The sequence below is a fragment of the Cryptomeria japonica genome, chromosome 4 (assembly GCF_030272615.1).
Source record: "Cryptomeria japonica chromosome 4, Sugi_1.0, whole genome shotgun sequence".
Taxonomy (NCBI): Eukaryota; Viridiplantae; Streptophyta; class Pinopsida; order Cupressales; family Cupressaceae; genus Cryptomeria; species Cryptomeria japonica.
In genome coordinates, this window is record NC_081408.1 from 658,304,659 (window position 1) to 658,331,445 (window position 26,787).

The 26,787-nt window shown below is 35.6% G+C and overlaps 1 protein-coding gene across 1 annotated transcript; it reads left to right on the forward strand.

Annotated features, from left to right (window-relative positions):
* The first annotated feature begins 3 nt into the window (after positions 1–3).
* LOC131875304 (GDSL esterase/lipase APG-like) lies at positions 4–25,471 on the forward strand. The gene is made up of 6 exons (XM_059219384.1): positions 4–243; positions 24,169–24,227; positions 24,316–24,629; positions 24,762–24,892; positions 25,003–25,236; positions 25,322–25,471. The coding sequence occupies exons 1-6, from the start codon at positions 4–6 to the stop codon at positions 25,469–25,471; spliced, it is 1,128 nt and encodes a 375-aa protein (XP_059075367.1).
* The last annotated feature ends 1,316 nt before the right edge of the window (positions 25,472–26,787 follow it).

The window sequence follows — 26,787 nt, forward strand, 5'->3', positions numbered from 1 at the left end:
ACAATGGGGAACCTTCTCGGATGTTTGACAAAGGAGTATGGGCAAGCTTGGTATCAGATCATTCATCAAGATGAATTTTCTTACAATGATAGTGTGAATCGATCAACCGATAAGAGTCCTTTTGAAGTAGTTTATGGCCTTCATCCCAGAGGTGTTTTGGAGCTTAGAGAAATTGAGGAGATGGGACAACCAAGTGGGCATGTTGTTGACATGGCTCACTCCATGAAGGAGATTCATGAGCAAGTTAGGAAAACTTTACTAGACAACTCTCAGAAAATCAAGGACAAAGTAGATGAAAAGAGAAGAGATGTACAATTTGTTGTTGGGGACTTGGTAATGGTTCACTTGAACAAAGCAAGAATTCAAAAAGGTGTCCCTAGAAAACTTCAAATGAGGAGAATTAGACCTTGTAAGATCTTGGCCAAGTATGGAAACAATGCCTACAAACTTGACCTACCCAGAGACATGGCTTTATCTCCTATTTTCAATGTTGCAGACTTGGTACCATATAAGGGTACACTTCCTGAAGAATGTCAAAGATTTTCAGAGGTCTCATAGGAACTTTCAGACCTACCCTTACCACCGATAAATAGCCCACAAGACAAAATGGTGTTGGATTCATGAGTCCTCAAGAAGACCAGGCATACCACCTATATGGAGCATTTAGTTAAACGGCAGCATCTTCCAGAATCTGAGGCCCCTTGGGTCCCTGAGGTATACTTTTCAAAGCTCGAAATTACCTCCTCTGTGCTGCCCCATGGAGTCACTTGACTTCTTTCTCATTAGGGGAGTATGGTGCAGGAGCACCCAGTTTTGGTTGCATTTTCAAGTTTTTCAACAATTTTGGTGTGATCAGGTTCAAATGTGTATTTTCTCATTTTGAAATAGTATCCCATAAGTGCATCAGGATAACCTATTCCAATGGGTTGTTTATTGTTGACTCATCAAGTATCAGAAGGAGCCGGTTCAAGTTACCCCGATGACCTGATGGGTTAGCATTGGCTTGGAGTGGAGTCATCGGGTATCAACAGAAGCTATTTATTGCTACATTGATGACCCGATGAGCCATTGGGTATCGGCATGAGTTGTTGCATGCTACACCGATGTCCCAATTGGAGTTATTGGGTATCAGGGAAAATGGTTTCTTGTTATCCAACGGACTCGATAGGAAAGTGCTAGTCGAGGAAAGAGTTATCGGGTATCGAGAGGAGTGTTTTCTTGTTACCCCGATAACCCGATAACAAGGCGCAAGCAAAGGAGGTTGACTTTGGAGACATTGGCCATCGAAAAATCACAATGTCATGCTACCCGATGACCAAATGGAAAGTGCGAAGTGGAAGTGTGAAGACGTTGGTCACAGGTAGCCGTTTTGCTGTTACACCGAAGACCTAACAGGAAGTGCAGAGTGCAGAAAGTCAACATCGGCTATCGAACGAAGGGATTTATTGATATCTTGATGCCCGAAGGGAAATGTGAAAACTTTGCAATGGGCATCAAAAGCCATGTTCTAAGGCTACGTCGATGACCATTTTGAAACTCTTTTTCAGCTTGTAACCGTCTGTGTTTCACGATAGATGGAATGTTTAAAAGAACCAATGGGCATTTGTAAAAGGTTGGATGTTGGATGGTTAAATATATAGGAAATACATACAGTCTATTTTCTAGTTTTCTTTGGTTGTGTGTTGTACTATCTTGTTTTGTTAAGTTTTCATTACACTTTTGTAATTTATGTTTCCTTTTTGTTGTTCATTTCGGTTTTTTGAATCCATAGTGTAAATAATGCTCTATCTTGAACCTCCACCATGGGATCCACATGGCCATTGGAGTTATTCAAGAAGAGCCAAAAATGTACAATAAGAGTAGAGAAGTAGTAGGGGGAAACCAGAAAATGGCAATCGCCATTTCTGCAAAGGTACAGGAGCATCCAGTTTTGGTTGCATTTTCAAAGTTTTCAACAATTTTGGTGTGATTAGGTTCAAATGTGTGTTTTCTTAGTTTGAAATAGTATCCCATAAGTGCATTGGGATAACCTATTCTACTGGGTTTTTTATTGTTGAGTCATCGGATATCAGAAGGAGCTGGTTTAAATTACCCCGATGACCCAATGATCCATCGGGTATCGACAGGAGTTGTTGCACACTACACCAATGTCCCGATGGGAGTTATCGAGTATCGGGGAGAATGGTTTCTTGTTATCCTGTGGACCCAATAGGAAAGTGCTAGTCAAGGAAAGAGTTATCAGGTATCGAGAGGAGTGTTTTCTTATTACCCCAATAACGCGATAACAAGGTGCAAGCGGAGGAGGTCAACTTTGGAGACATCAGCCATCACAAAAGCACAAGGTCATGCTACACAATGGCTAGATGGAAAGTGCGAAGCGGAACTGTGAAGATTTCGTTCACCGGTAGCTGTTCTGATATTACACCGAAGACCCGATAGGAAGTGCGGAGTGTAGAAAGTCGACATCGGCTATCAGACAAAGGGATTTCTTGCTATCCCGACGCTTGAAGGGAAAAGTGAAAACTTTTCCATAGGCATCAAAAGCCAGGTTCTGAGGCTACGTTGATGACCATTTTGGGACTCTTTTTCAGCTTGTAACCATCTATGTTTCACAACGGATGGAATGATTAAAAGACCCAATGGGCATTTGTAAAAGGTTAGATGTTGGATGGTTAAATACTACACAAAATACATACAGTCTATTTTCTAGTTTTCTTTGGTTGTGTGTTGTACTATCATGTTTTGCTAATTTTTTATTACAGTTTTGTAATTTAAGTTTCCTTTTTGTTGTTCATTTCAGTGTTTTGAATCCATAATATAAATATGGTTTTGTGTTGAACCTCCACCATGGGATCCACGTAGCTATTTGAGTTGTTCAGGAAGAGCCAAAAATGTATAGTAAGAGTAGAGAAGTAGTAGGGGGAAACCAGAAAATGGTAATCGCCATTTCTGCAAAGGTGCAAGAGCACCCAGTTTTGGTTGTACTTTCAAAGTTTTCAACAATTTTGGTGTGATTAGGTTCAAATGTGTGTTTTCTTAGTTTGAAATAGTATCCCATAAGTGCATTGGGATAACCTATTCTGATGGGTTGTTTATTCTTGAGTCATCGGGTATCGAAAGGAGCCGGTTCAAGTTACCGCTATGACCTGATGGGTTAGCATTGTCTTGGAGAGGAGTCATCGGGTATCGACAGAAGCTTTTTCTTGCTACACCAATGACCCAATGAGCCATCAGGTATTGGTAGGAGTTGTTGCATGCTACATCGATGTCCTGATGGGAGTTATCAGGTATCAGGGAGAATGGTTTCTTGTTATCCTGCAAACCTGATAGGAAAGTGCTAGTCGAGGAAAGAGTTATCGGGTATCGGGAGGAGTGTTTTCTTGTTACCCCGATAACCCAATAACAAGGCACAAGTAGAGGAGGTCGACTTTGGAGACATCGGCCATCAAAAAAGCACAATGTCATGCTACTAGATGACCCGATGACCCGATGGAAAGTTTGAAGCAGAAGTGTGAAGACGTCGGCCATCGGTAGTCATTCTGATGTTATGCCGAAGACCCGACAGGAAGTTCAAAGTGCGGAAAGTTGATATTAGCTATCAGACGAAGGGATTTCTTGCTATCTCGATGCCCAAAGGAAAAAGTACAAACTTTGCAATGGGCATCAGAAGCCAAGTTCTGAGGCTACGTCGATAACCATTTTGAAACTATTTTTTAGCTTGTAACCATCTGTGTTTCACGATGAATGGAATGTTCAAAAGACCTAATGGGTGTTTGTAAAAGGTTGGATGTTGGATGGTTAAATACTACAAGAAATACATGCAATCGGTTTTCTAGTTTTCTTTGGCTATGTGTTGTACTGTCTTGTTTTGTTAAGAATTCATTACAGTTTTGTAATTTAAGTTTCCTTTTTGTTGTTCGTTTTGGTGTTTTGAATCCACATTGTAAATATGGCTCTGTCTTGAACCTCCACCATGGGATCCACGTGGCCATTGGAGTTCTTCAGGAAGAGCCAAAAATGTACAGTAAGAGTAGAGAAGTTGTAGGGGGAAACCAGAAAATGGCATAGGGTTGTTATTGCATTATATCATATGATAGCTTCATTAGAGTGTTATGTCGATAACTATCAAGTCATGTCACTTAATCTAATCAATCGATTAATAGTAAATTGGCCCTAGGTGATCTTGGTGATAGTCTGGCTAGGTGTCAGTAGTGTGAAGGAGATAAATTGCAGGGTAGGAAACTATTGAGAACTAGAAGAAGATCCATAAGTCTATAATCCCTAGAACTTAGTCATTTTGTAACCGAAAGAAGAAGGTTTTCCAAATTAAACATGAAGGGTGGTTTTGCAAAGAGAGAGAGCAAGTGTTTGCTGTCCCGGACCCCTGCAAGGATATACTGAGCAAGATTACCTTGTGAGATTGAGGAAGGGGAAACAAGCAAACTATTGGTAGGGGAGTACATAGGAAAAGACTATGGGCCCTAATAGAGAATAGGATTTCACCAACAAAGAACTCCAGTTGGCGGTAAATTAAGGCTCTCCCTATTAGTTCATTGGCAGGTTATATGGTTCACCGACAGTGATGATAATTTGGAGATCATTTGGTTATGTCGAAGACATGGATTGGAATTTTGGTTTTGGTGTTTTACTTATTAGTCTAATCGGGTTGATAGATTTTCCTTTACCAGTAGATAAATCTAGGTTATGGACCAGTACTCCAGATCAGCACGACACGTTATGGAGATTGTTTATTGATTTGATATTGTGGTAAATGTATTGAGCTGACATGTTGTATGGCATCAAGACTTATTTGTAATTGATTTAACTGTAATATCTTTAGTCTTAGGTTTTGTATAAATGATTGTAAGATCTTATAGAAGATCAGGATATGGTTATGGTATGAGTGTATTCGAATATTGAAGAGCAAAAATAAGCAGATCCTTGTGCGAATCGCGCGGACATTATTTGAAGGTTGAAGGAAGGCTATGAAGGTGTTTTGACACTCATGTTCAGAGCTTAACTGGTACTGAATCCAGCATTGGAGATGCTATTTTGAGCAATACATTATCATTGGATTTAACCATCCAATTATGTAGTCAATGTGACTCCTATTTTGTGATTGAGCAGTGATCTTTAGGAAGTTGGCCTTTTTGCATGTGCAGACCCCATTTGTATACACATACTATCTGCAGTAGTATCATTTGATTGTGGGTAAGTTTTTCCACTATGGTTTTTCCCTTACCAGGTTTCCATGTCAAAATCTTTGTGTTATGTGTTGTGGATATTGTTTTTGTTTATGTTTCATGCATTAGGTTAAACTCGTACTACTATATTTGTTAATTTGTTTTACCAACACTTAAGTTTGGTTTACCGACATTAATTTTAAGTTGGAATAATTATCATTTGGTTTACAATTTATTGACAACTAGTTCACAACTGGTTCACACCCCCCCCCCCTCTCAGTTGTCCCTCCTGGGACCTAACACCACTATCTCCTAAGACATTTATTCAACATGAAAAACCTACAAACAATTTGTAATATCAAGAAATTGGGTATGAACCACCTAGTGTTGTGGTTACTAAGTTGAATGCAAATCTCCTCTAGTGGTACAAGCAGCTCTTGATATCAATAATCCTAAGAGTGGTTCCAGCAAAGAATCTATTGAGCATATCGCTAGCCCTCTTGAGAACTCATATAGCTTTACCATTTCATCCACTCATTCCATTTCCACTCCACTCCTAGACTTGGATCAACAAGAATTATAAAAGCCCTTACTAATTGAGGATCAAAAATCAAGCCTTTAAAAAAAAATCTAAAAGTAAAAAATTAAGAGAAGTCGATTAGTCCAAATCAAAATCAAAAGCTATTGGACTCTACAAAAATCAAAGTCAAGGATAAAAATCCTATGAAGGAATAAGAACAAGAGTTGATCTCCCCTAATACCAAAATAATTGGGGGAAAAAGTTCTAAAATTTCAAGTCAAAAAGAATACTTGTTGATCCTAAGTCTCCATGTGCTATCCTACTTTCACTTGTTTTCACAATAATAATCCCTCATAACTCATCCACTTTTTCAGCACATCCATTCCCTTTTGGTGATACATCACATCAATTATCCTTAATGGAACTTCCTTGAAGGACTTTATTATTATGGATGCCCAGACTTCTTTAGGTGACATGCATATGGGCCTACGTAGTCCATACATTAGTAATTCTACCTTAGTTCCTTCATCAAGGAAGACAATCAAGGGAGCAACACATCATTCATTCAAGGAACATCGTAGCTACAATCATAAGGTAAAGCCTTGCACATTAGAGGTAGGTGACTTAGTAATGAGAGAGAATCCTAGGAATCGACAAGATAGAGAGAAGAGGGGCAAGTTCAAACCAAATTGTCTTGGTCCTTATGTCATCATAGCAGTCTATAGATCACGTGCATATCAGCTCTCAACACTAGATGGACAACCTTTGGAAGATCCAATCAACAACATGCACCTTTGCAGGTTTTACACATAGCTCTTCAGAATATCATAATTCAAAAATACAAGAAAAATCAAAAAATATCAAAAAATACAAAAAAATCAAAAATACAAAAAAAATCATAAAAATATAAAAATCGTTATCTGGTGAAAACCTGGCAAACAGGCTCCTTGTGACACAAATTTTTTTGAAAAAAATCAAAAAAAGTAAAGAGAAATAAATTCATCCAATGGTGAAAACCACTTCGGTGGCACCCTGGGCAAGTACCATGGCGAAAACCAAGTTACCAGTGCCATGTGTAGAGACATTTATCCTCCCTCCTTCAGGATTCAATCTCATCCTTTCACCTTGCACACACTCACAGCCTATCCATTCATAATAAAATTTACCCATTCCCATAATGGCCTGTTATTGATCTACCTAAGATTGGTTAGCCACTCATAATAAACCTCCCTTTTCACCTTTTCCTTCTATAATATATCGGGTCCAATCTATAAATGGGGAAAAATCCTAAATCTAGTGATGGAAGTGGTACCCTGAACATCACATGTTTTGAGGAGCATCATCTTTTTCTTCCTCCTACTTTTCACACACAGTCTGCTGTAAAAATTCATCTGAATCGTCGATCCACAATAAATTTATTTTCTTCTTCACAATAAAGTATCAGTTTCATGGATTCAATCAGTTTCAGATGAGACACAAGCAACAGTGGGCTTTCAACAAATCAAATCTTTTAGCAAACTTTGGCAGCAACATGGCTTTTCAATATAATTTGTCCTTTATCAGGATGACAATATTGTGACCAAATCAAACATGTAAACATATGTGGGAAGAAACACAAATAGCTTGAAGATCTCATTGTGTGTTGGTTTCAAGTCTTGGTTTTCTTTTGATTTTTATCTTTTGGTGACATGTGTTTTAGCTTTTCCAAGATGTCTCTAACTAGACATTATATCTCTAGGATGTCTTTGACTAGAAAGGCAAGGATGGGATATGTTCACCTATTGTTTTGTTGTTTGTGGTTTGTCTCTTAGTAATTCTATGACTTGTCCAAGGATATGAGGACACTATGAGTCTAGTATGAACTAGGATATTCCTTGTTTCCAACTATCTGATCTCCATGCAAATGGGTACAATGACTTTCTGTGTCAAATCTATACCTTAAGAAGCTCTTTCCCTTCCCTATCTTATACCTTCCACCCCCCTTTCTTGATTGATCCCCATCATCCTTCTTGATTCCACATATCCTGCTATCACATGACTGAGTATAATGACATGCCAAAAATATCTACATTTCGTGTAGTTTGCACCTACATTACCACATATTAGCATTTCATACATACATATAGATATCACAATTGTATCACATCTTGCATATATCATTGGTCAGTATTTGCATTCTCATATACAACATAAAATGCCAAACTAATAACACATCATGCATCTTATCTTGTAAATAATCATATCATATCATTATCATACATTCCATCATGCATCTAATCATATACCATATAGTACATCCACATTTGCATCATGCATAGAATATAAAACATGAAAGAACAAAAACATATTGCATTTCATCATGTACATATTTGCATATCATAATAATCATAAAATCATCATAAATTATATAGAAGCATCACATAGGAACACATGCATATAGCTGCCACAAGGATAAATCCTCTCATATATATCAAAAAATAATAAAGTGTCATGATACAATGATGTCAAAATCCCATATGGCTACAAAATAACACAAAGGTTTCTATATCATCATATAAAAACTTATACAAAATGGATCCAAGAGAACTATGATAAAGACCCTCCCTCAAAGCCAGTTGGCCTCAAAGGAATCTAAGCTCCTGAAGGACCAGCCCCTAGATCATCTCGTCTATCTCCTCCTGCAAAATTTTCAGGACCATCTTTTCACCAAAGCAGTTAACAGTCTTGTGTTTGCCCAAATCTCAAGCATATACATAATGAGTCTCAATCCCATCTCCTTGATCACGGTACGGTCCTCAGCAGTCAAATTTGTTTGTAATTAATATGTCACATGGAATCTCTCTCTACACTCAATCTGGAGTAAATACTCCTGCATCCAATCAAATCAATTGTGTCAATCCTAGTGGTACTCATGTTCATCACATAGTGTTTCTTATCTTATCATATCCTTGCCTAGTGGTACCTATGTCCATCACATGGTGCTACTCATCAGGCTCTATCCTAGTGCTTATGTCTATTACATGGTGTTGCATCCTCGTGTATATGTTTGTCACATTGCACTATATCTTATTTTGCTAAAGCATTCACTAGATTTTATAAATTTGACGGCTTATCCTATATTCAGCTTATCAAACCTACCTATTTTAGGGCACTTGTTGGGTAAATCCTCTCAACAACTTATCCAATTGGCAACGTATGTTTATCACATAATTGTCAATTCTAGCCTTGTTTTCAGTTTGACTTCCCTAGGGCACCTGTTTGAGTGAATCCTCTTAGCAACTTATCCAATTGATAGTGTATGTTCATCACACAACTATCAATTATGCCCTTTAAGACATAGACATGATTCTGTTGATTCATCTTGAGTCATTATTTTTCCTACATGACCTTGTCACCCTATCTTGTCAATCCCTTCTAGCCTTTCTTTCTTATCGAGAGATTTTCTGCAATCTTTTCAAATATTTATATCCAATCTCTTGAGGGGGCATATTATTCCCATCATGGGAGACTTTATATCAATTTATCTTATCTTCTTTGAGTCAACATGACAAGTTGCATTGTCTCAAAGAGGGGCAAAATATAGACACCTAAAATTGTCTTATCTAATTAAATAAACAAATAAATCTATTAATTGTCATGTCTTCTATTAATTAAATAAATCTTTATTTATTTAATTAATTCATTAATCCTCTTCTAATCCTTTTTAATTTAAATAAATACTTTTATTTATTTAAATTATCCTTTTCCTAAATTAAATAAATATTTTATTTATTTAATTGATCCCACTTCCTCTATTAATTAAATAAATCTTTATTTATTTAATTAATTCATTAGCCTCTTCTACGCATGACACATGTCACTCATCTCTTAATTCTTCTCTTATCTACCCCCTTTATAATTTAATTATTTTTTCTACCTACCCTTTAATTCTAGCCGACAATTTATCCTCTTCACCTTTTAATCTTATCCCTCCATTTTTTACAATGTTCTGTATATAAGAGGATACTCTCCTTCATTATTAACCCTAATCAGCTAATCATCTAATCACCTAATGATACAATCAAGCCTTCTTGCAACCAAGCTATTAACCATATTTTTGTTCTTTGTTGAGCTCTTGTGCACACATAAAATCTGAGAGTGAATATATCAAACAAGATCAATGGAGATAGGAGACAGTGGAGATTGAAACCCTACTTGACATGTGAATGGTAATATTGCTTTATTTTTTTTATTTGCATGATCTTAGGTATCTCTATTGGTATTGGTGAATGTTTCATTGTAGGACTTATATTGTTTGTGGTTGGATCTTTATGGTTTTACAATAGTTTATCATCACTTTTCACCATATACAATTATTAATATCTATAAAGTGTTGGAAGTCAGTTTAGACCATTGTAATTTTCCTAAATCCCCCTAGCTTCTATTAATTACTTCTAGTGGCATTAAAATCCCCTACTAACAATACTCTTTCCCCTACAAGGCCTTCAAGCCTATCTGATAGTTGTAACCATAATTCCTTTTTATGTATTGTTTGAGTTGGGCCATAGACATTGATTACAAATAAAACCTCATTTGTTTGTAGTATTTTCCACTTAAGCAATATCCAACATTTGTTATCTTCCACTACTGAAACTTCTACTTTATAGGGATTTCATAAGACACCTAAACCCCCTTAAGCTCCTTTTGATCCCATGAAGTGTCATTTCCAATGATTCTAATGGCTAAGCCCTATCTCACTCTCCTCCTTTATGAGTTCGGTTTCTTTGAGGAGACATATATCTATTTTTGTTTGATCAATTTGGCACTTGATTAAATGTCATTTGTTAGAGGCATTAATTCCCCTAACATTCCAAGTAATGATCTTCATTGTGATTGGGGAAGGTTGAGCACCTTCCTAGAGCTTGCATTAGATTTCCTTTTTCTTTTGTGGTCTTATATGATAGAGATTCACTTTGGATTTGTTTGTGGTTCTCTTTTTACCCTTTTTCTCAAGGATCTTAGGGCCCCTATTCTTAGATTTAATTTGTTCCAAAAACCTTTCTTCAATCCTCATTGCATCTATGTAGTTTCAATCTTTATATTCCTCCCCTTCATCTTCATCACTTATATCCTCCATGGCTATCTTATTTTCTTCTTTCCCTTTCTCTTCTAATCTTTGAGTGCTATTCTCCTTCATACCCTCCTCCTCTACCATTTGTGAATTTCCATCATCTGCCATCAGGTGTAAGCTAGTATTCTAGATGTTCATCTTATCCCTTGGATTATTCCCAACAATTAATGGGTCAATCTCACATCTTATTTCTTCTTTATTATCCATATGTCTGACTTCCTCTAAATTTTGACAAATAATTTGTCTTAAAACATCTATTTCTTTTAGTAATACTACCAATTCAACTTCCTTATTTATGTCTTGTACTGGATTATTATCCATACCTCCCTTTATGTTTCCTTAAATCTCCCCTGTTATTGTGGCTGATTGGTGCTCCTATTTTCTTCTCTTAAGAGGACTTCATTCTATGTTTCTACTCCCTAGGTACATAACTCCTTGGTCTAAACCATCTAGTACCTCATTTATACCTAGGGTTTTTAAGATCCTTGCATTTTTTCTCTATGCAAGAAGTGCTCTGGGTAATTTTCATTCAATTTTTTTATTGCTTGCTTCCACCTACCCCCATCTATTATAATTTTCAACTCATTGTATATCCCTAGATTCATGTCAATCTCTACACAAATCTTTTTTGAATCTCCTATTTTTCCATTTAAGAAATCCTCATCCATTCATATGAAGGAACCCACTGCATCTCATATTCTAATGATAGCCTCCCCACTTCAGTTTTCAGAAGGCCTACCAAACTCACCCATTTTAAGGATTTATTGACCATAAAATTTCTCGAGTCAAAGTTTGTGCTCCAATTTATTTTGATAAAACTAATGCCTTTAAAGAAGCTAGGACTACCACAAAGGATCTAATGTTTTAGATATAGATTTATACATTCAATCAAGAAACAACCATTTTGGAGGGGTTAGATGCTTACTTTTCTAGGTATTTTTCTTTCCACCATTGGTTTATTTCTTCCTAATTCCCTTTTTCCTCTTCTTCTCCTCCCCATTTAACAATTAAGGCTAGCTCCTTTAGCCTATTTACTACTGTTGTAATGAGATCGAAGGGCATGACAAAGATTTTGTTGCCCAAATGCTTTCTCGTCCAAAGACTTCTTTGTAGGGGTATTTGGGTTTCAGTTCCTTGATGAAACTTCCACCGCCTTTCCTTGGGGTTTTGCAGAAATCTAGATGATTCTCCTCTTAGGGTTCGACTATGGTTATGGATTGATCTCTGACATCTTTGATCAAACCAAATCAGTCTATCTTGGTTCCTTCTACCGATCCCAATAACTAGATTTTTTTAGTGCCTCCTAAAACTGTGATTGTTGTTCCCTACAAACTCTTGAATAGGAATTTTATTTGTTCCTATGGAAAAATAAGGCAACCTTCGAGTCATAGGTAGGTTTGTCCCAGCCATCATTTTCCTTGATTTACATTACCTGGGGAAGACCTGCCATGAAATAGATCTTGCCTAAAATGGGAACCAGGATCTCATGTTTCTTAAATTTACCTAGGAATGTCCATTTATGTTCCAACCCCCTGTAATTTATGTAATGCAAGCTTTAACTTCCTTTCCCTTTCCTTCCTTGTTGAGTGACTTGAAATTTACTTTCATTTTTCCCTTGTCTATCTGAGTCTGGCTATGCTTTTCTCCTATGCCACTATAAATCATGATATTCATACCTCTGGCGCAGCTGAGGGATCTGAAAGTTCCAATGATTTTGTGAGATTTTGCTAAGACCAAGGGCACAATGAAAAGTATAAAAATAGAGACAAAAGAATGACAAGAACAAACTATATTCTCATCAATATGAAAATGATCAACTGGATTCACCAATACAACAAATATAGGCCTTCTTATATAGGCAAGGCCATATGGATGTGCAAGCACACAATCATGACATGTGGCTCAATGAGAAACAAGGGTAGGTAAGAAATACTAGGAGTAGGTAGGAGAAATAATATAATATTCCACAAAAGGTGGATGACCCACCGAATGTAGAGTGTAACAACAAAACAAGACCACAAAAGGTGGAATTTCTCCTACAAGCTCTATCCCTATGTGCACACTTCCCTAAGTGTCTCAAATCCAAACTACAAAGAAATGCATTATCCTAAGTTAACTTAAGTAAAGTGTAATAATATCCATAATGAATATTTATTTACACCAACAGATTTTGCTAATTTCGTTAGTCCTGAGATTGTAGGTTTTATTGGTCCAATTTCGTTGCTCCATCATCAACATTGTTGGAGAGAAAATATAGTAGTTTAGACATATAGTCCATAAAATCCTAATCGATTGTCATTGTTAAACATTATGAAATTTAAAGTTCAAAATCCAACAATCAGATATGCAATACAAGATAGTAGATTCTCTTATCTTGAGCGTTTACGATCACCCATTAAATATACTCATTTAAACTGCTTTCTGTATGTGAGGTTATTTCTTTAGTAGTTGGTAATTACGTTGACCTAGTGGGTTGCAAGAAATGGCCTCATAGGAAGATAAGCTAAGCGACTAGTAAAGAATTTGAAAAAATATTGCTCAAATCTATAGTGGTTGGTGTTTAGTTTAAGCTGGTGGGTTGCAAGCAATGGCCCTAGAGAAAGACATGCTAAGTGGCTTGGCAGATAACTTTGTTAATCTTATGAGGATCCAGTTAATACTAAGAGAGGGGGGCTTGAATCAGTATTAAGACCAATTGAAACTTTAAACCTAAAATCAAACTTATATCAGATCTGAAATCATTTAACAAATATCTCAACTTCTTTAATCAGATCTAACAACCTCTTTATCAGATTTAATTAACACATTAACCAAATCATTTACCACATTTACCAATACTTTCAGCACCAAAGAAATCATATACATTTGATCATTTACCAACTCTATATCCTCATCAATTAGATCAAAACACTTTCTCTACCAACACATATCAGTAACAGTAACTTGTGATAAACCTCTGATAAAACATCATAACTGATGTCTCAGAAATAATGCATGAAATGAAACATAAACAAGAACATCACATGAAAAACATTTCACCATGAACACCAAAAATTTTTGACATGGAAACCCAAATAGGGAAAAACCACTATGGGAGTTAGCACCAACAAATATTTGTACTCTTTTGAAGTACACCTTGTTAGGAGCTTACAATATGCCTTCTTAGGAGTAGACCCTATTAGGAGTCACCCAGTTAAGGGGTTTGCCTAGCAGCGCGGCTAAAAGCTTGATGATCTATTAGGCTCAACCTCGTGAGAGGATTTAACACTCTTTTGAGAGTTTCCCTATTAGGGGGCTTAAATGATTAAGGTCTGTTAGGACCTGCCCAGTTAAGGGATTTAACCTACTGCAACTGCTAGGGAACAACAGTATGAAAATGTTTGTTACTTTCACCTCTCTGCTTCCTTGATTAGATCCAGTTATGCACAACACTCTGCAACTCTCAAGCCAATCTCACACCTCACTTGGATGGATCAACACATTCTCTAAGACCACCAACATCAAAAACATCAACTGTGCCATCCTAAATAGCCATCTCAACTAGGTCGGCCACTAAACCCTAATTACATCATGAATTTGCAATACAAATCAAAAGAAATCATCACAGGTCGATATGTAGATCATTAAAAAAAATTACAATGCAATATCAACCGTTCGTTGATCATAACCCATCACGAAAATCCAATCTGTACCAAAGTCAAAACCATAAAAAACTCTACTAAGTGTTTCGTTGATTCCCAAGAAATTTTTCTTGAATCGTGCCAAAATAGTAATTAAATATTTTCACATAAGTTGTATCATGTTACCACCTTCATGTATACTCGTTGTCGATCACTGTCATAACAAAAATCATTATCAATTTGATGATTTCTTCATCGGTCTTAAACCCTACTAAAACCTTAGCAAGACTTCATCATAAATTTGAAACACGCCTTACGGTAATCTTCACAAGTTCCGGTTTCGATTAGATACTCCTTTCCATGATAAAATCTCACTTTCCAAATCATAAATCACCAATCATCGTCGATCGACCGATTCAATCAAAACATCTCTGCTTTACCAGTTAAAGTCCTATTTCACACACTTCAGTTCTCTGTTGGTAAACCCTGTCTTTCGGTAAACCAAATCACTTAGATGACAAAACAAAACATCAAGAACATCAGAAACATCATTTGACATCAGTTACCATCAATGACAACATAAATAACTGATCATGTCATCTAATCACAAAATCTCAATCTCTTCATCACAAATAGACTTCTATCCTTTACCGGTGTAGTCATCATTCTTCAACTGCATCACCTCATCTGTATTAGTTATGCCAAATGTCAACAATCTCCCCCTTTAGCATTGATGGCAACACCACTCAGATATACAATCGGGGTAACATCATCATCTGCAACTTGCTTGTCAGTATCACATCATCTGTCGGTTCTCCTCTTTTTGTCATCTCCCCTTAACCAATGTTCCTCTCAATCTGACCTTCTGATTTTTAACTTCTCTCTTATCCTTTCTTCTCTCATATCTGATTTATTTTCTTCTCCCCCTTTGACAACAATGTGAAAGGTATAAATGTATCACTTATCTTCAATTCTGATGCCGCCTCTTCCATCATCTCTACTACTCAAATCAAAACTTTACATCAGACTTTCACCCCCAAAGGAGTAGCCTACACCTTCATCAATCCTTAGTGAAAAATAAACTTGAAATCCATAGGATTGATGCATCTCCAGCATTCTAGTTCTTCCGGTGTGGGGGTCTAACCCCTAGTTTACCTCTAAGAAACTCAAAGGTAGCCTTCGGTAAGGGCTTAGTAGAGATACCAGCTAACTAATCTTTACTCTTCACATATTCCATCTTCACCTCTTTTTATTGAACTCTTTCCCTTAGGAAATTATACTTCAACTCAATGTGTTTGGTTCTAGAATAAAGTGTGGATTCTTAGAAATGTTTATTGCACTTGTATTATCACAATAGATAGTCATCGGTTCAGACATATCTATCTTGAATCCTTCTACCACATGTCTCATCCATAATGCCTATGTGCAATTCATGGATGCAGCTACATACTTAGCTTCAACTGTAGATTGAGAAACACAAGTTTGTTTCTTTCTCATCCATGCCACTAATCTTCCACCAAGTAGAAAAGCTCCACCAATTGTTCTTTACCAATCATCCACATTACCTGCCCAATCAACATCAATAAAGACATCCAAAGTAAAATCTCCTTTATAGGAATACCATACACCATAGTCTATGGTGCCCTTAAGATACCAAAAAATTCTCTTCACAGCCACCATGTGAATCGCCTTAGGCTCTTTTTGAAATCTAGCTACTAATCCAATAGCATCAGCCATGTTTGGTCTATTATGAACAGCATAGTGTAGCTTGCCAACCATAGATTTGTAATCTTTTTCACTAACAGTAGGGGAATCATCTTGCTTTGATAACTTGCAGCCGGCCAACGTCAGTGGTCCTACTGGTTTGTAGTCTTCCATGCCGAAAGTCTTCAACACTTCTTTGGTATACTTGGTCTAACAAATAAAGATACCACCATCCAATTATTGGGCCTGTAAGCCAATAAAGAACTTTATTTCACCAATTAGAGACATTTCAAATTCCTTTTTCATTATATCAACAAAATCCGTACACATCATAATTTCCACCAAAAATTATGTCATCTACAAACACTTCTGTTATTAGTATCTTGTCTGGACATCAGTCTTCAAATAAATGTTGTTGTCTTCACTGGTACATTGGAATCCAATTTTGATCAAATGTGCATGTAATCTCTCATACCATGCTCTCAGTGCCTGCTTTAGACCATATAGTGCTTTGTGCAATTTACACACCATGTCCTTATCATCAGTAAAAGAAAATCCATCTAGTTGTTCAATGTATACTTATTCTTCTAGAATCCCATTTAGAAAGGCTGACTTGAGATCCATTTGATAAAATTTGAATCCCTTATATGCAGTAAATGCCAGTAGCATCCTTACACCTTCTAATCTAGCAATTGGTGTAAATGTTTCACCATAATCCTCACTTGCTTCTTGAGCATACCCTTTGCAAACTAACCTCATCTTGTTTCTTACAATTCTTCCTTCTTCATCCAATTTATTCCTAAAGACCCATTTTGTTCCAATTACATTCTTATCCTCCAGTCTAGGAACAAGTGACCATGTCTGATTCTTGTCAATTTGATCTAATACTTCATTCATTTCATTAACCCAATCGTCATCCTTTAGTGCTTCCTTAACTGTCTTGGGTTCTATTGTAGAAATCAAACATGAGGTCTCTCAGATCTTTCTCCTAGTTTGCACACATGCATTCCTATCACCAATTATCTTCTCTTGTGAATGATTCAATCTGACATATCTAGGTATTTCATGTGTTGGTTATGCATCTTCTACATCAGGTTCTTCATCTTTTTCCTCACTGACATTGCTTACCGGCTGAGCATCTAATTCTACATTTGTCGGTTCTTCATTACTCTTTGCCTTCAGTTCAATGATCACACACTTTTCCTCATTATCATCCTTTTCAGGTTTTGATCTACTTGTACCTTCATACTTATCAGATAGATCATCAACTTTTACATTATCACTTTCAACAATTTTCTTATCTCTCTTATTGTAACATTTGTATGCCTTACTCTTAGAAGAGTAACCAAGAAAAAATCATTCATTAGATTTTGCATCAAATTTCTCAGTGTAGTTATCTCTCTTAATAAAACATTGACTTCCAAAAATTTTGAAATAACTGACACAAGGAGTTTCTCCATACCATAGCTCATAGGGTGTCTTATTGTTACCTCTCTTTACCAGTACCCAGTTTAAAGTGTATACAGAAGTACTGACCGCTTCTCTCCAAAACATTTTGGATACATCACCTTGTAATAACATGGTTCTTGTAGCTTCAACTATTGTTCTTTTCATCCTTTCTGCTATGCCATTCTATTGTGGTGTCCTCAGAGAAGACATCTGTCTCTTTATACCCTGTTCATCATAATACTTAACGAATTCATCAGATGTGAATTCACCTCCTTAGTCTGATCTTAAACACTTCAAGTTCTTACCAGTTTCCTTCTCAACCAGAGCTTTAAATGATTTAAATTTACTAAATGCTTTTGATTTTTCTCTCAAAAATGTCACCCACATCAATTTAGAATAGTCATCAATGAAGATCATGAAATACCTATCACTGTAATAACTCTTTGTTCTCATAGGGCCACAAAGATTAGGGTGAACTCACAATGTTGGTTCCCACTTTTTGGTACATCCTGATTTTTGTTGAAACCATACATTTTTTAGAAAATATAATGATTTAACCTTTAAGAGGTTCCATTTGAAGTAATTAATTAAAGAGAGTTAGATCAAAGGCTCTTAGATCAAAATTTCTTTGATAGAACCTCTCTACTTCTAAATCATACTTGCAATGGAGTCTCCTTTGCATCTATCAAATGCTGATAAAAAACCAATTTTACATTAGCTACAGGGGGGTCAAATGAATTCATTTAGAAGTTTTTTTTTTTTAAGTATTTAGTCCTTATTATAAGCTTTCCAAATAGTATATTTTTTAATATATTTAATTTCATTAATATATTTTTATTCTGTTTCTTATGAATGTAGGTTTTTCACCAAACATGAACTTCGTCGTTCAATGCATTGGGAAAAATAGTAAACTAATTCAAAAAAAATTGAAAAATATCTATGCACTAGGTATTGATGTCTTCTTTCTAACCAAAAAAATAAAATTGAATTTTGATATATATAGAACAAGTTATGTTTTCAAACGTACTCCTATATATAAATTATAATTAGCTCTTCAAAACTTAATAAAATAAAAAATATTCAACATATCGCTATCAAACCAACTGCATGCCTTGGGTATTGATGTTACAAACCAAAATTCAAAAGAATTAATTTTTTATCATTTATTAAAAAAAAGTTATGTGTTTCGGGATGCACATCACTCTTAAAAAATGTTGTTTGTTGTAAAAAACTACATTTTGAGGGAGATGGAAAAATCAATAAAATTTGAAAAACATATATTTAGAATCTAAAAACAAGATGTTACAAATCACTAGTCTACATCATCTTCAAATTCTTAATGGTTTAAAAGTTATAGGTGTCAGAAAGTGAAGGTTTTTTTCAAAATGTTCATCTAAGTGTCAAAGTTGGTCAAAAAGTGGAAACCAGTATTGTGAGTTCACCCATCAGTATGTACCAAATCTAAAACATTCTTAGAAATACAATTCTTGTTCTTGAAAGAAATAGAGGTCATCTTACCAATTTGACAATCTTTGCATATCACAGTATCCGATTTGACAAGTTGGGGTAATCCTCTTACAACACTTGACTTGCTTATCTTAACCAGATTATCAAAATTAACATGAAAACATATTTTAAGCCATAACCAACTGTCTTCCATTCTTGCAACCAGACAATTATTAACATTACTATTCAAATGGAATAAGTTACCTCTAGTTTGCTTCCCGGTAGCAATCAGTTCACCATTACCTTCAAGAATTCTACAGACTCCACTTTTAAACTCAAGAAAATAACCTTTATCATTGAGATGACCAACACTTAAAAGATTATGTTTTAGACCATCAACCCAGAACATATCATTAGCATTAGTCTTCCCATTTAGAGAGATTGAACCTTTACCTTTCACCATGCAAGGAGAGTTATTTCCAAATCTAACAACACTCCCATCAAATTCATTAAGGGTTATGAACTTACTTTTATCTTCGGTAATGTGGTGTGAGCAGCCACTGTCTATAATCCATTCATCACTATTCTCCATATGAGATACTAGTGCCTTTTCATCTGACAGCTCGTCCTTCATGGCTACAAACACAATTTCTTCATTGTCATCTTCATCTTCAGACTCCTCATCGGTCACGTGTTCATTAACTGCAACATAACAATGTTTCCTTCCCTTTCTTTTGAATCTTCTAAACTTCTCTTTCTTATCGGTGTTAGGGCAGTTCACAGCAATATGACCAATTTGACTACAAGAGAAACACTTTAAAGGTAGCTTTCCTTTATACTTACTAGTGCCTCTTGGAAATCTCTTTGCTAACAGTGCCTCAAGTTCCATCACTTGATCTTCATTGTCTTCATTTCCTCGGTTACTTCCATGAATTGTCCTGCACTCATGATTTTGACATATATCTTTTCCTTTTCTAGCAGATGAACCGGTAACAGAAGTTTTAAAGGTAGATTCAGTAGATTTTGTCACACTATTGTCAAAACTATTTAACTCAAAAGTTGTAAGCTTACCAATCAATAAATCAACAGTTACCTTATCTTTTGAAATAGATCTAAGTTCTTTAATTGTGGATACTCTTATATCATACTGAGGTTGAAGAGTTCTAAGAATTTTACTTACTATAGCATCATCTTCTATTTTATCTCCAAAATTCTTTATGCTGCCAACAACTTATTTGATTCTTTGACCATACTGTGCAATATTTTATCTTTCAAGCATTCTCATGTCATTGAACTTTCCTCTCAAGCTTTCCTCTTTGGCTCTTTGAACATGCTTATCTCCTCCATAGATTATCTCTAACTTTTCCTAAACCTCACCTACATCTTCCAATCCTTGAACATCGATATATTTTGAATCGGATAAAGTACTTACAATAGCTTCTACGATTTGCATGTTATCTTGTTTCTCTCTGAGTTCATCCGGTGTCAAGGGAGTAGTAACATATGTTGTTTCAACTTGCTTCCAATATTGTGCACCAAGACATTTGATGTAGATCTTCATTCTATCTTTCCAGATCTTATAGTTATCCTTGTTCAACAAAGGACCCTCTTTCTTTATCATCTTGACTTCCTCAGAATCTTTTCCTTAAGCAGTTAGGCTTTCTGCACATAGAGGACCAAAGCTCTGATACCAATTGTTAATCATTTGAGGATCTGGTTAATAATGAGAGGGGGAGGTGATTCAATATTAAGACCAGTTGAAAATTTAAACCCAAAATCAAAATTATATCAGATCTGAAACCATTTAACAAATATCTCAAATTCTTTAATCAGATCTAACAACTTCTTTATCAGATTTTCTTAACACATTAATCAAATCATTTACCATATTTACCAATACTTTCATCACCAAAGCAATCATATAGATTCGATCATTTACCAACTCTATATCCTAATCAATCAGATCAAAACACTTTCTCTAACAACACATATCAATATCGGTAACCTTTGATAAACCTCTAATAAACCTCTGATAAAACATCATAACTAGTGTCTCTGAAATAATGCATAAAATGAAACATAAACAAGAACATCACATGAAAAACATTCCACACATGAACACCATAAGTTTTTGACGTGGAAACCCAAATAGGGAAAAATCATGGTGGGAGTTGGCACCCACAAATATTTGTACTCTTCTCAAGTATGCCCTCTTAGGAGCTTACAATATGCCCTGTTAGGAGCAAACCTTGTTAGGAGTGACTCGGTTAAGGGATTTTCATAGCAACCTAGTTAGGAGCTTGATGATCTGTTAGGATCAACCTCATGAGAGGATTTAAAACCCTTTTGGGAGATGCCCTGTTAAGGGACTTAAATGATTAAGGCTTGTTAGGACCTACCTTGTTAAGGGATTTAACCTATTGCAACTGTTAGGGAACAACAATAAGAAAATGATCTATTCCTTGCACTTCTCTACTTGTTTGATCAAATCGAGTTATGCACAATACTTTGCAACTCTCAGGCAGATCTCACAATTCACTTGGATGGCTCAACACATTCTTTAAGATCACCGACATCAAAAACATCAATAGTGCCATCCTAAATAGCCATCTCAACTAGGTCGGCCACTAAACCCTAATTACATCATGATTTTTCAATACAAATCAAAAGAGATCATCACAAATCGATATATAGATCATTACAACAAATTACAATGTGATATCAACCATTGGTTGATTGGAACCCATCACGAAAAACTGATCTGTACCAAAGTCAAAACCACAAAACACTCTACTAAGCATTTCACTGATTCCCAAGAAATTCTTCCTTGAATCGTGCCAAAACAGTTATTAAATATTTTCACGCGGGTTGTGCCATGTTACCACCTTCATGTAGACTCATCGTTGATCACCATCATAACAGAAATCATTACCGGTTTGATGATTTCTTCACTGGTCTTAAACCCTACTAAAACCTTAGCAAAACTTCATTAGAAATTTCAAACACGCCTTTTGGTGATCTTCACGAGTTCCGGTTCCAGTCAGATACTCCTTTATATGATACAAGCTCACCTCCCAAACCGCAAATCACCAATCATCGTCGATTGATCGATTCAATGAAAACATCTATGGTTTACCGGTTATAGTCGTATTTCACAGATTTCAGTTCTCTGCCAGTAAACCCTATCTTCGGTAAACCAAATCACTTAGATGAGAAAACAAAATATCAGGAACATCAGAAACATCATTTGACATTAGTTGCCATCAATGACAATGCAAATAGTTGATCATGTTATCTAATCACAAAATCTTAATCTCTTCATCACAAATAGACTTCTATCCATTACCGGTGCAGTCATCAATCTTCAATTGCATCACCTCATCTCTATCAGTTATGCCAAATGCCAACAAACTTACTATCATATGAAATTCTATCAAATCTTTCGTTGCAAGATACTATAAATTCCTTCATCCTCTTAGCTAGATGGCATTCACTCTGGACAAAAACTCCCGATCTGTACTTCTCTAATGAGTTTTCCGCTTGTATCTGCCTAGGTAAGTACACAGACATAATAGATAATATTTTTCAACAATATTTTGCACCTCTTACAAGCTTGAGGATCGATCTTTCCTTTCACTGTAAGATCAACACTAAGATAATTCTATTGTAGTCACTCAAATCTACTCTATCACCTCCCAAATCAGCAACTCCATTTGCAAGGAAATAAGATTGAGTAGAGATTAAAGTGATGGTAATGTTTTGATTTGAATATGTGGTGTCGATGTGATTATTTGATGGTGGTAAATAATGTACTATGATGTCTTGATAAAAAAATTCAAACTTTGAGATTGATAGTAATGTGAATATGTGATATTGATATGGTTATTTGATGATTGTAAATGATATAATATGATGTCATGACACAAAACTTAGTAATGTTTTAATGTGAATATGTGGTATCAATCTAATTACTTGATTATCATAAATGATGCAATATGATGTCCTCACACAAAACTTAAACTTTAAGCATAGAAAACAGTAAGAAATAGTTACATGTAAGAAAAGTTTACTTACAAAATAAAAAATTCTAATTCAAACCAAAAGATCTAAATGACAACTACAATTTAGACCAAAGAAACAAAATTATAAAGAAATGGACTAGCCTTGCTTTATAAAAATTTGAACTTCAATGATAAGAATCACAACACTACAAATTTAACTAATACACTATACCATTACCACAAATCCAAATGATAAAATTTAAATTAACACTTCAAATAAATTAATTAAATAGATTAAAACTATAATTCTACACGAATAACTAGGGTTTGTTTGGGCTATGCTTTTTATGACATATATTTGACTCTTAATGTTTATGTAATGATTCTTTAGACTGATTGTTAATTACATTCTTGTTTACAACTCCTTTTTGTATTGTTATCTTTATATATTTTATCCAACTTTATTTAAAAAAACAGAAAGAATGAGAAAGAATTTTTTTTAAATGTACACAAACATTTCGAACTCAAGAATAGTTAACTGTCCAATTACAAAGTAGTGGACTTTGAAAACTGGTGCATTGATTATTTGTAAGGAAAAAAAAGTTAACGAATCGTTCATCCAGCCAATTGAAAAACAAATCATACAAAAGAAAACGTTCAAAACTTTTTTTGAAAACTCTTTTTATGCTTTGCATTTTAATTTACTAGATAGCCACAAGTTCAATTAACATTAATATTACTAGCAAGAAAATCACATAAGGAAATACAAATTCATTTAAGAAGAGCTTCAGTTAACGAATCGTTCATCCAGCCAACCAAAAACCAAATCATTCCAAAGAAAATGCAAAAACCTTTTTTTTTTACACTCTTTTTAGGACGTACAAATACATGAATAACACATTAATTGCTATTCATGTAATTTGACAATGTAACACCGCAATTGGAGTGAAGGTTCCGTACTTTAAAACCGCCATGAGAGTGACTAGGTTTCGTACTTTAAACCGCCATTCCCTTGAAATAATTTAAGTCGTAACAAATCTTTTTCAGTAAGCCAGAGACAGCTTACCAGACTTATTTTCACACAACGTGAAACAGCTTATAAACTGTTCCTTGACTTTGGTCTGATCATTAACAGAAACGTGAAACAAAAAAAAAGGACAGTGTAAGATGCAGATTTATTTCGGAGAGCTTGCAGTGCATGCACACCGTCCTAAACCAGAAAGTTATCTGAGCAACGTTAACAAATATATATAAATGATTCGTGAATCTAACTCTTATATAGGTACCCCAAAGGCCTGAGATGTTATACAGAAGTCTTAGAGAATTCTGTATTTGTTATGGAAGGAGATTATATTGCTTTCAGCATTTTTTTTCTAAGTTTACTTCTTCTTACATTTTATGTCCCTCGGGCGGAAGGACAAACCGAACGGCTAGTTTCAGCGTATTACGTGTTTGGAGACTCAGGAATAGATACCGGTAACAATAATGTTCTTCCTACTCTTGTCAGAGCTGACTTCCCTCCCTACGGAAGAGATTTCCCAAACGGTCAACCTACTGGCAGATTTACAAATGGAAGATTAGTTACAGACCAACTATGTAATTTTAATCTTATGCCTCACAGTTCATTCAGTTTCATTATTGATATAAACATCACATTTTTAATTTCATTGACTTTTTATTTTAATGGTTACTAACTTTTAATCTTTTGGATTGCATACCATCATATAGCTGAACTGTTGGGACTTCCAGATTTGCTGCCTGCATATTTGGATCCCGCATTTCAAGGACAAAAGCTGCTGACAGGTGCCAGTTTTGGTTCATCTGCTTCAGGATTAGCAGACAGTACTTCTATTCCTATGGTTAGAACGTTTCCTTCTTCAATGCTTTTGTTCCATAAGTTTTGAATGCTTATTAAGATTTGCATTAACGAGGGGCCAGAGATTTTAGGTCTGATCTTTTGTATTTGCAGAGTGTTTTGCCACTGGAGAAACAAATTGAAAATTTCAGGCGCTATAAAGAACAGCTTGCAAGATTATTTGGGCATGAAACTGCCAACATGACCGTTTCTGAAGCATTATTTAGTTTAAACTCAGGAACTAATGACTTTTGCAATAACTATTACTTAAATCCTTTTACCAGGGGAATTTATACCGTCGAACAGCTCCAGGATATGCTTCTCGAGTCTCTAAGTGAATTTATATGGGTAAAAGTTTTCTCGCATGCAGCTACATTTTTTTTTTTTACTTTAAAAAATTCTTGGAAGCATAAATGTATTGTTTTGTGAACAGAATGTTTCCAGAGAGGGTGCTACTAAACTTGCCATTTTTAGTGTTCCTCCTTTTGGTTGTTTGCCTTCCCAAATTGCTCTCTACGACATAACGGGGAAAAATTGTGTCGAGGAGTTTAATGAGGTTGCGAGATCCTTCTGTGGAATATGAAACACCAATAGTCTTCTTCCCTCCAATTCACTTGGCTGTTCAGCTTCTTGAGCCTTATGTATTGGAGCCATTATATATATTTGCTGCTGTGTATTATTGAATGTAACAAGAGAACAGAGATTAATAGAGAATTCCCCTATTAATGTGGACGTAGCCAATTTGGGTGAACCACCATAAAATTCTGTGTTGTGTCTTTATTCATTCTTTCTTCCTTTCTGTTTTTCTGCACTTTCATTTTTCATTTGCTCGCTCTTCATAATCAAACAATTGGTATCAGAGCTCGGTGGTGAAGCTGGTTGGGAAATTCGGTGTAAATTTCCAAAATTATGGAAGAAGCGGACAAGTGGAAAATTGAGAAATTCACAGGCCAGAATTTCGGACTTTGGAAGGTGCAGATGGAGTCACTGCTGATTAAGCAGGATCTTGCATTAGCGTTGGAAGGAAAGGCCAAAGGACAAGGCACTCTATCTGACCCAGAATGGGAAAAAATGGACAAAAAGGCAAGAGCCACGATCTTTCTTTCATTGTCCAGCAATGTGTTGTTTAATGTCTCATCGCAGAAAACCTCTAAAGATTTGTGGGATAAACTTTCATCAATGTATGAGATGGCTTCAGCATCTAATAAGGTATATATTATGAAAAAACTTTATAATCTGAAAATGAAGGAAGGTAGAATTATGTCAAACCATTTGAATGAATTCAACACCTTAGTGAATCAATTAAATTCAGTTGGCATCACTTTAGATGATGAAATTAAGGCAATTTTGTTATTATGTTCGCTACCTAATAGCTGGGAAGGCATTGTAATGGCTGTCAGCACTTCGGTGGCAGCCCAAAACAAGTTGAATTCTGATGATGTTGCAGGTACTCTTCTCAGTGAAGATATGAGAAGAAAGAATCAAGAGCCTTCTTCCGGAGAAGCTTTGACGGTAGTAAGCACTAAAAGGCATCAAGAAAGAGGAAAGCCTCAAGAAAGAGGCAAGTATAATAACAGAAATAGATCTAAATCTGCAAAGAGATCGAAATCTAGAGGTCGTGATGGCGAATGTTGGTTTTGTGGTAAGACTGGACACACAAAAAAGAATTGTCGGTCTTACAAGAAAGCACAAGAAAAAGTGCGGGACAGCGAAGTTAATGCAGTTTATGATAAAGATGATAGTATTTTAATTCTTTCTACAACCGACACTACATCAAACTCATGGGTACTTGATTCCGGAGCCTCTTTTCATGCCACTTCTTGCATAGAAGCCTTCACTAATTATGAAGAAGGGCAGTTTGGAAGAGTGTACTTAGGCGACAATAAAGCATGTGAAATT

What these genes read in the sequence shown, in the direction of transcription:
- LOC131875304 (XM_059219384.1), top strand. Translation starts at nt 4, where the DNA reads ATGGGGAACCTTCTCGGATGTTTGACAAAGGAGTATGGGCAAGCTTGG. An exon ending in TGAAGGAGATTCATGAGCAA is followed by an intron (nt 244 to 24,168) that starts GTTAGGAAAACT and finishes GATCATTAACAG; the next exon opens with AAACGTGAAACAAAAAAAAA. An exon ending in TTTATTTCGGAGAGCTTGCA is followed by an intron (nt 24,228 to 24,315) that starts GTGCATGCACAC and finishes ACTCTTATATAG; the next exon opens with GTACCCCAAAGGCCTGAGAT.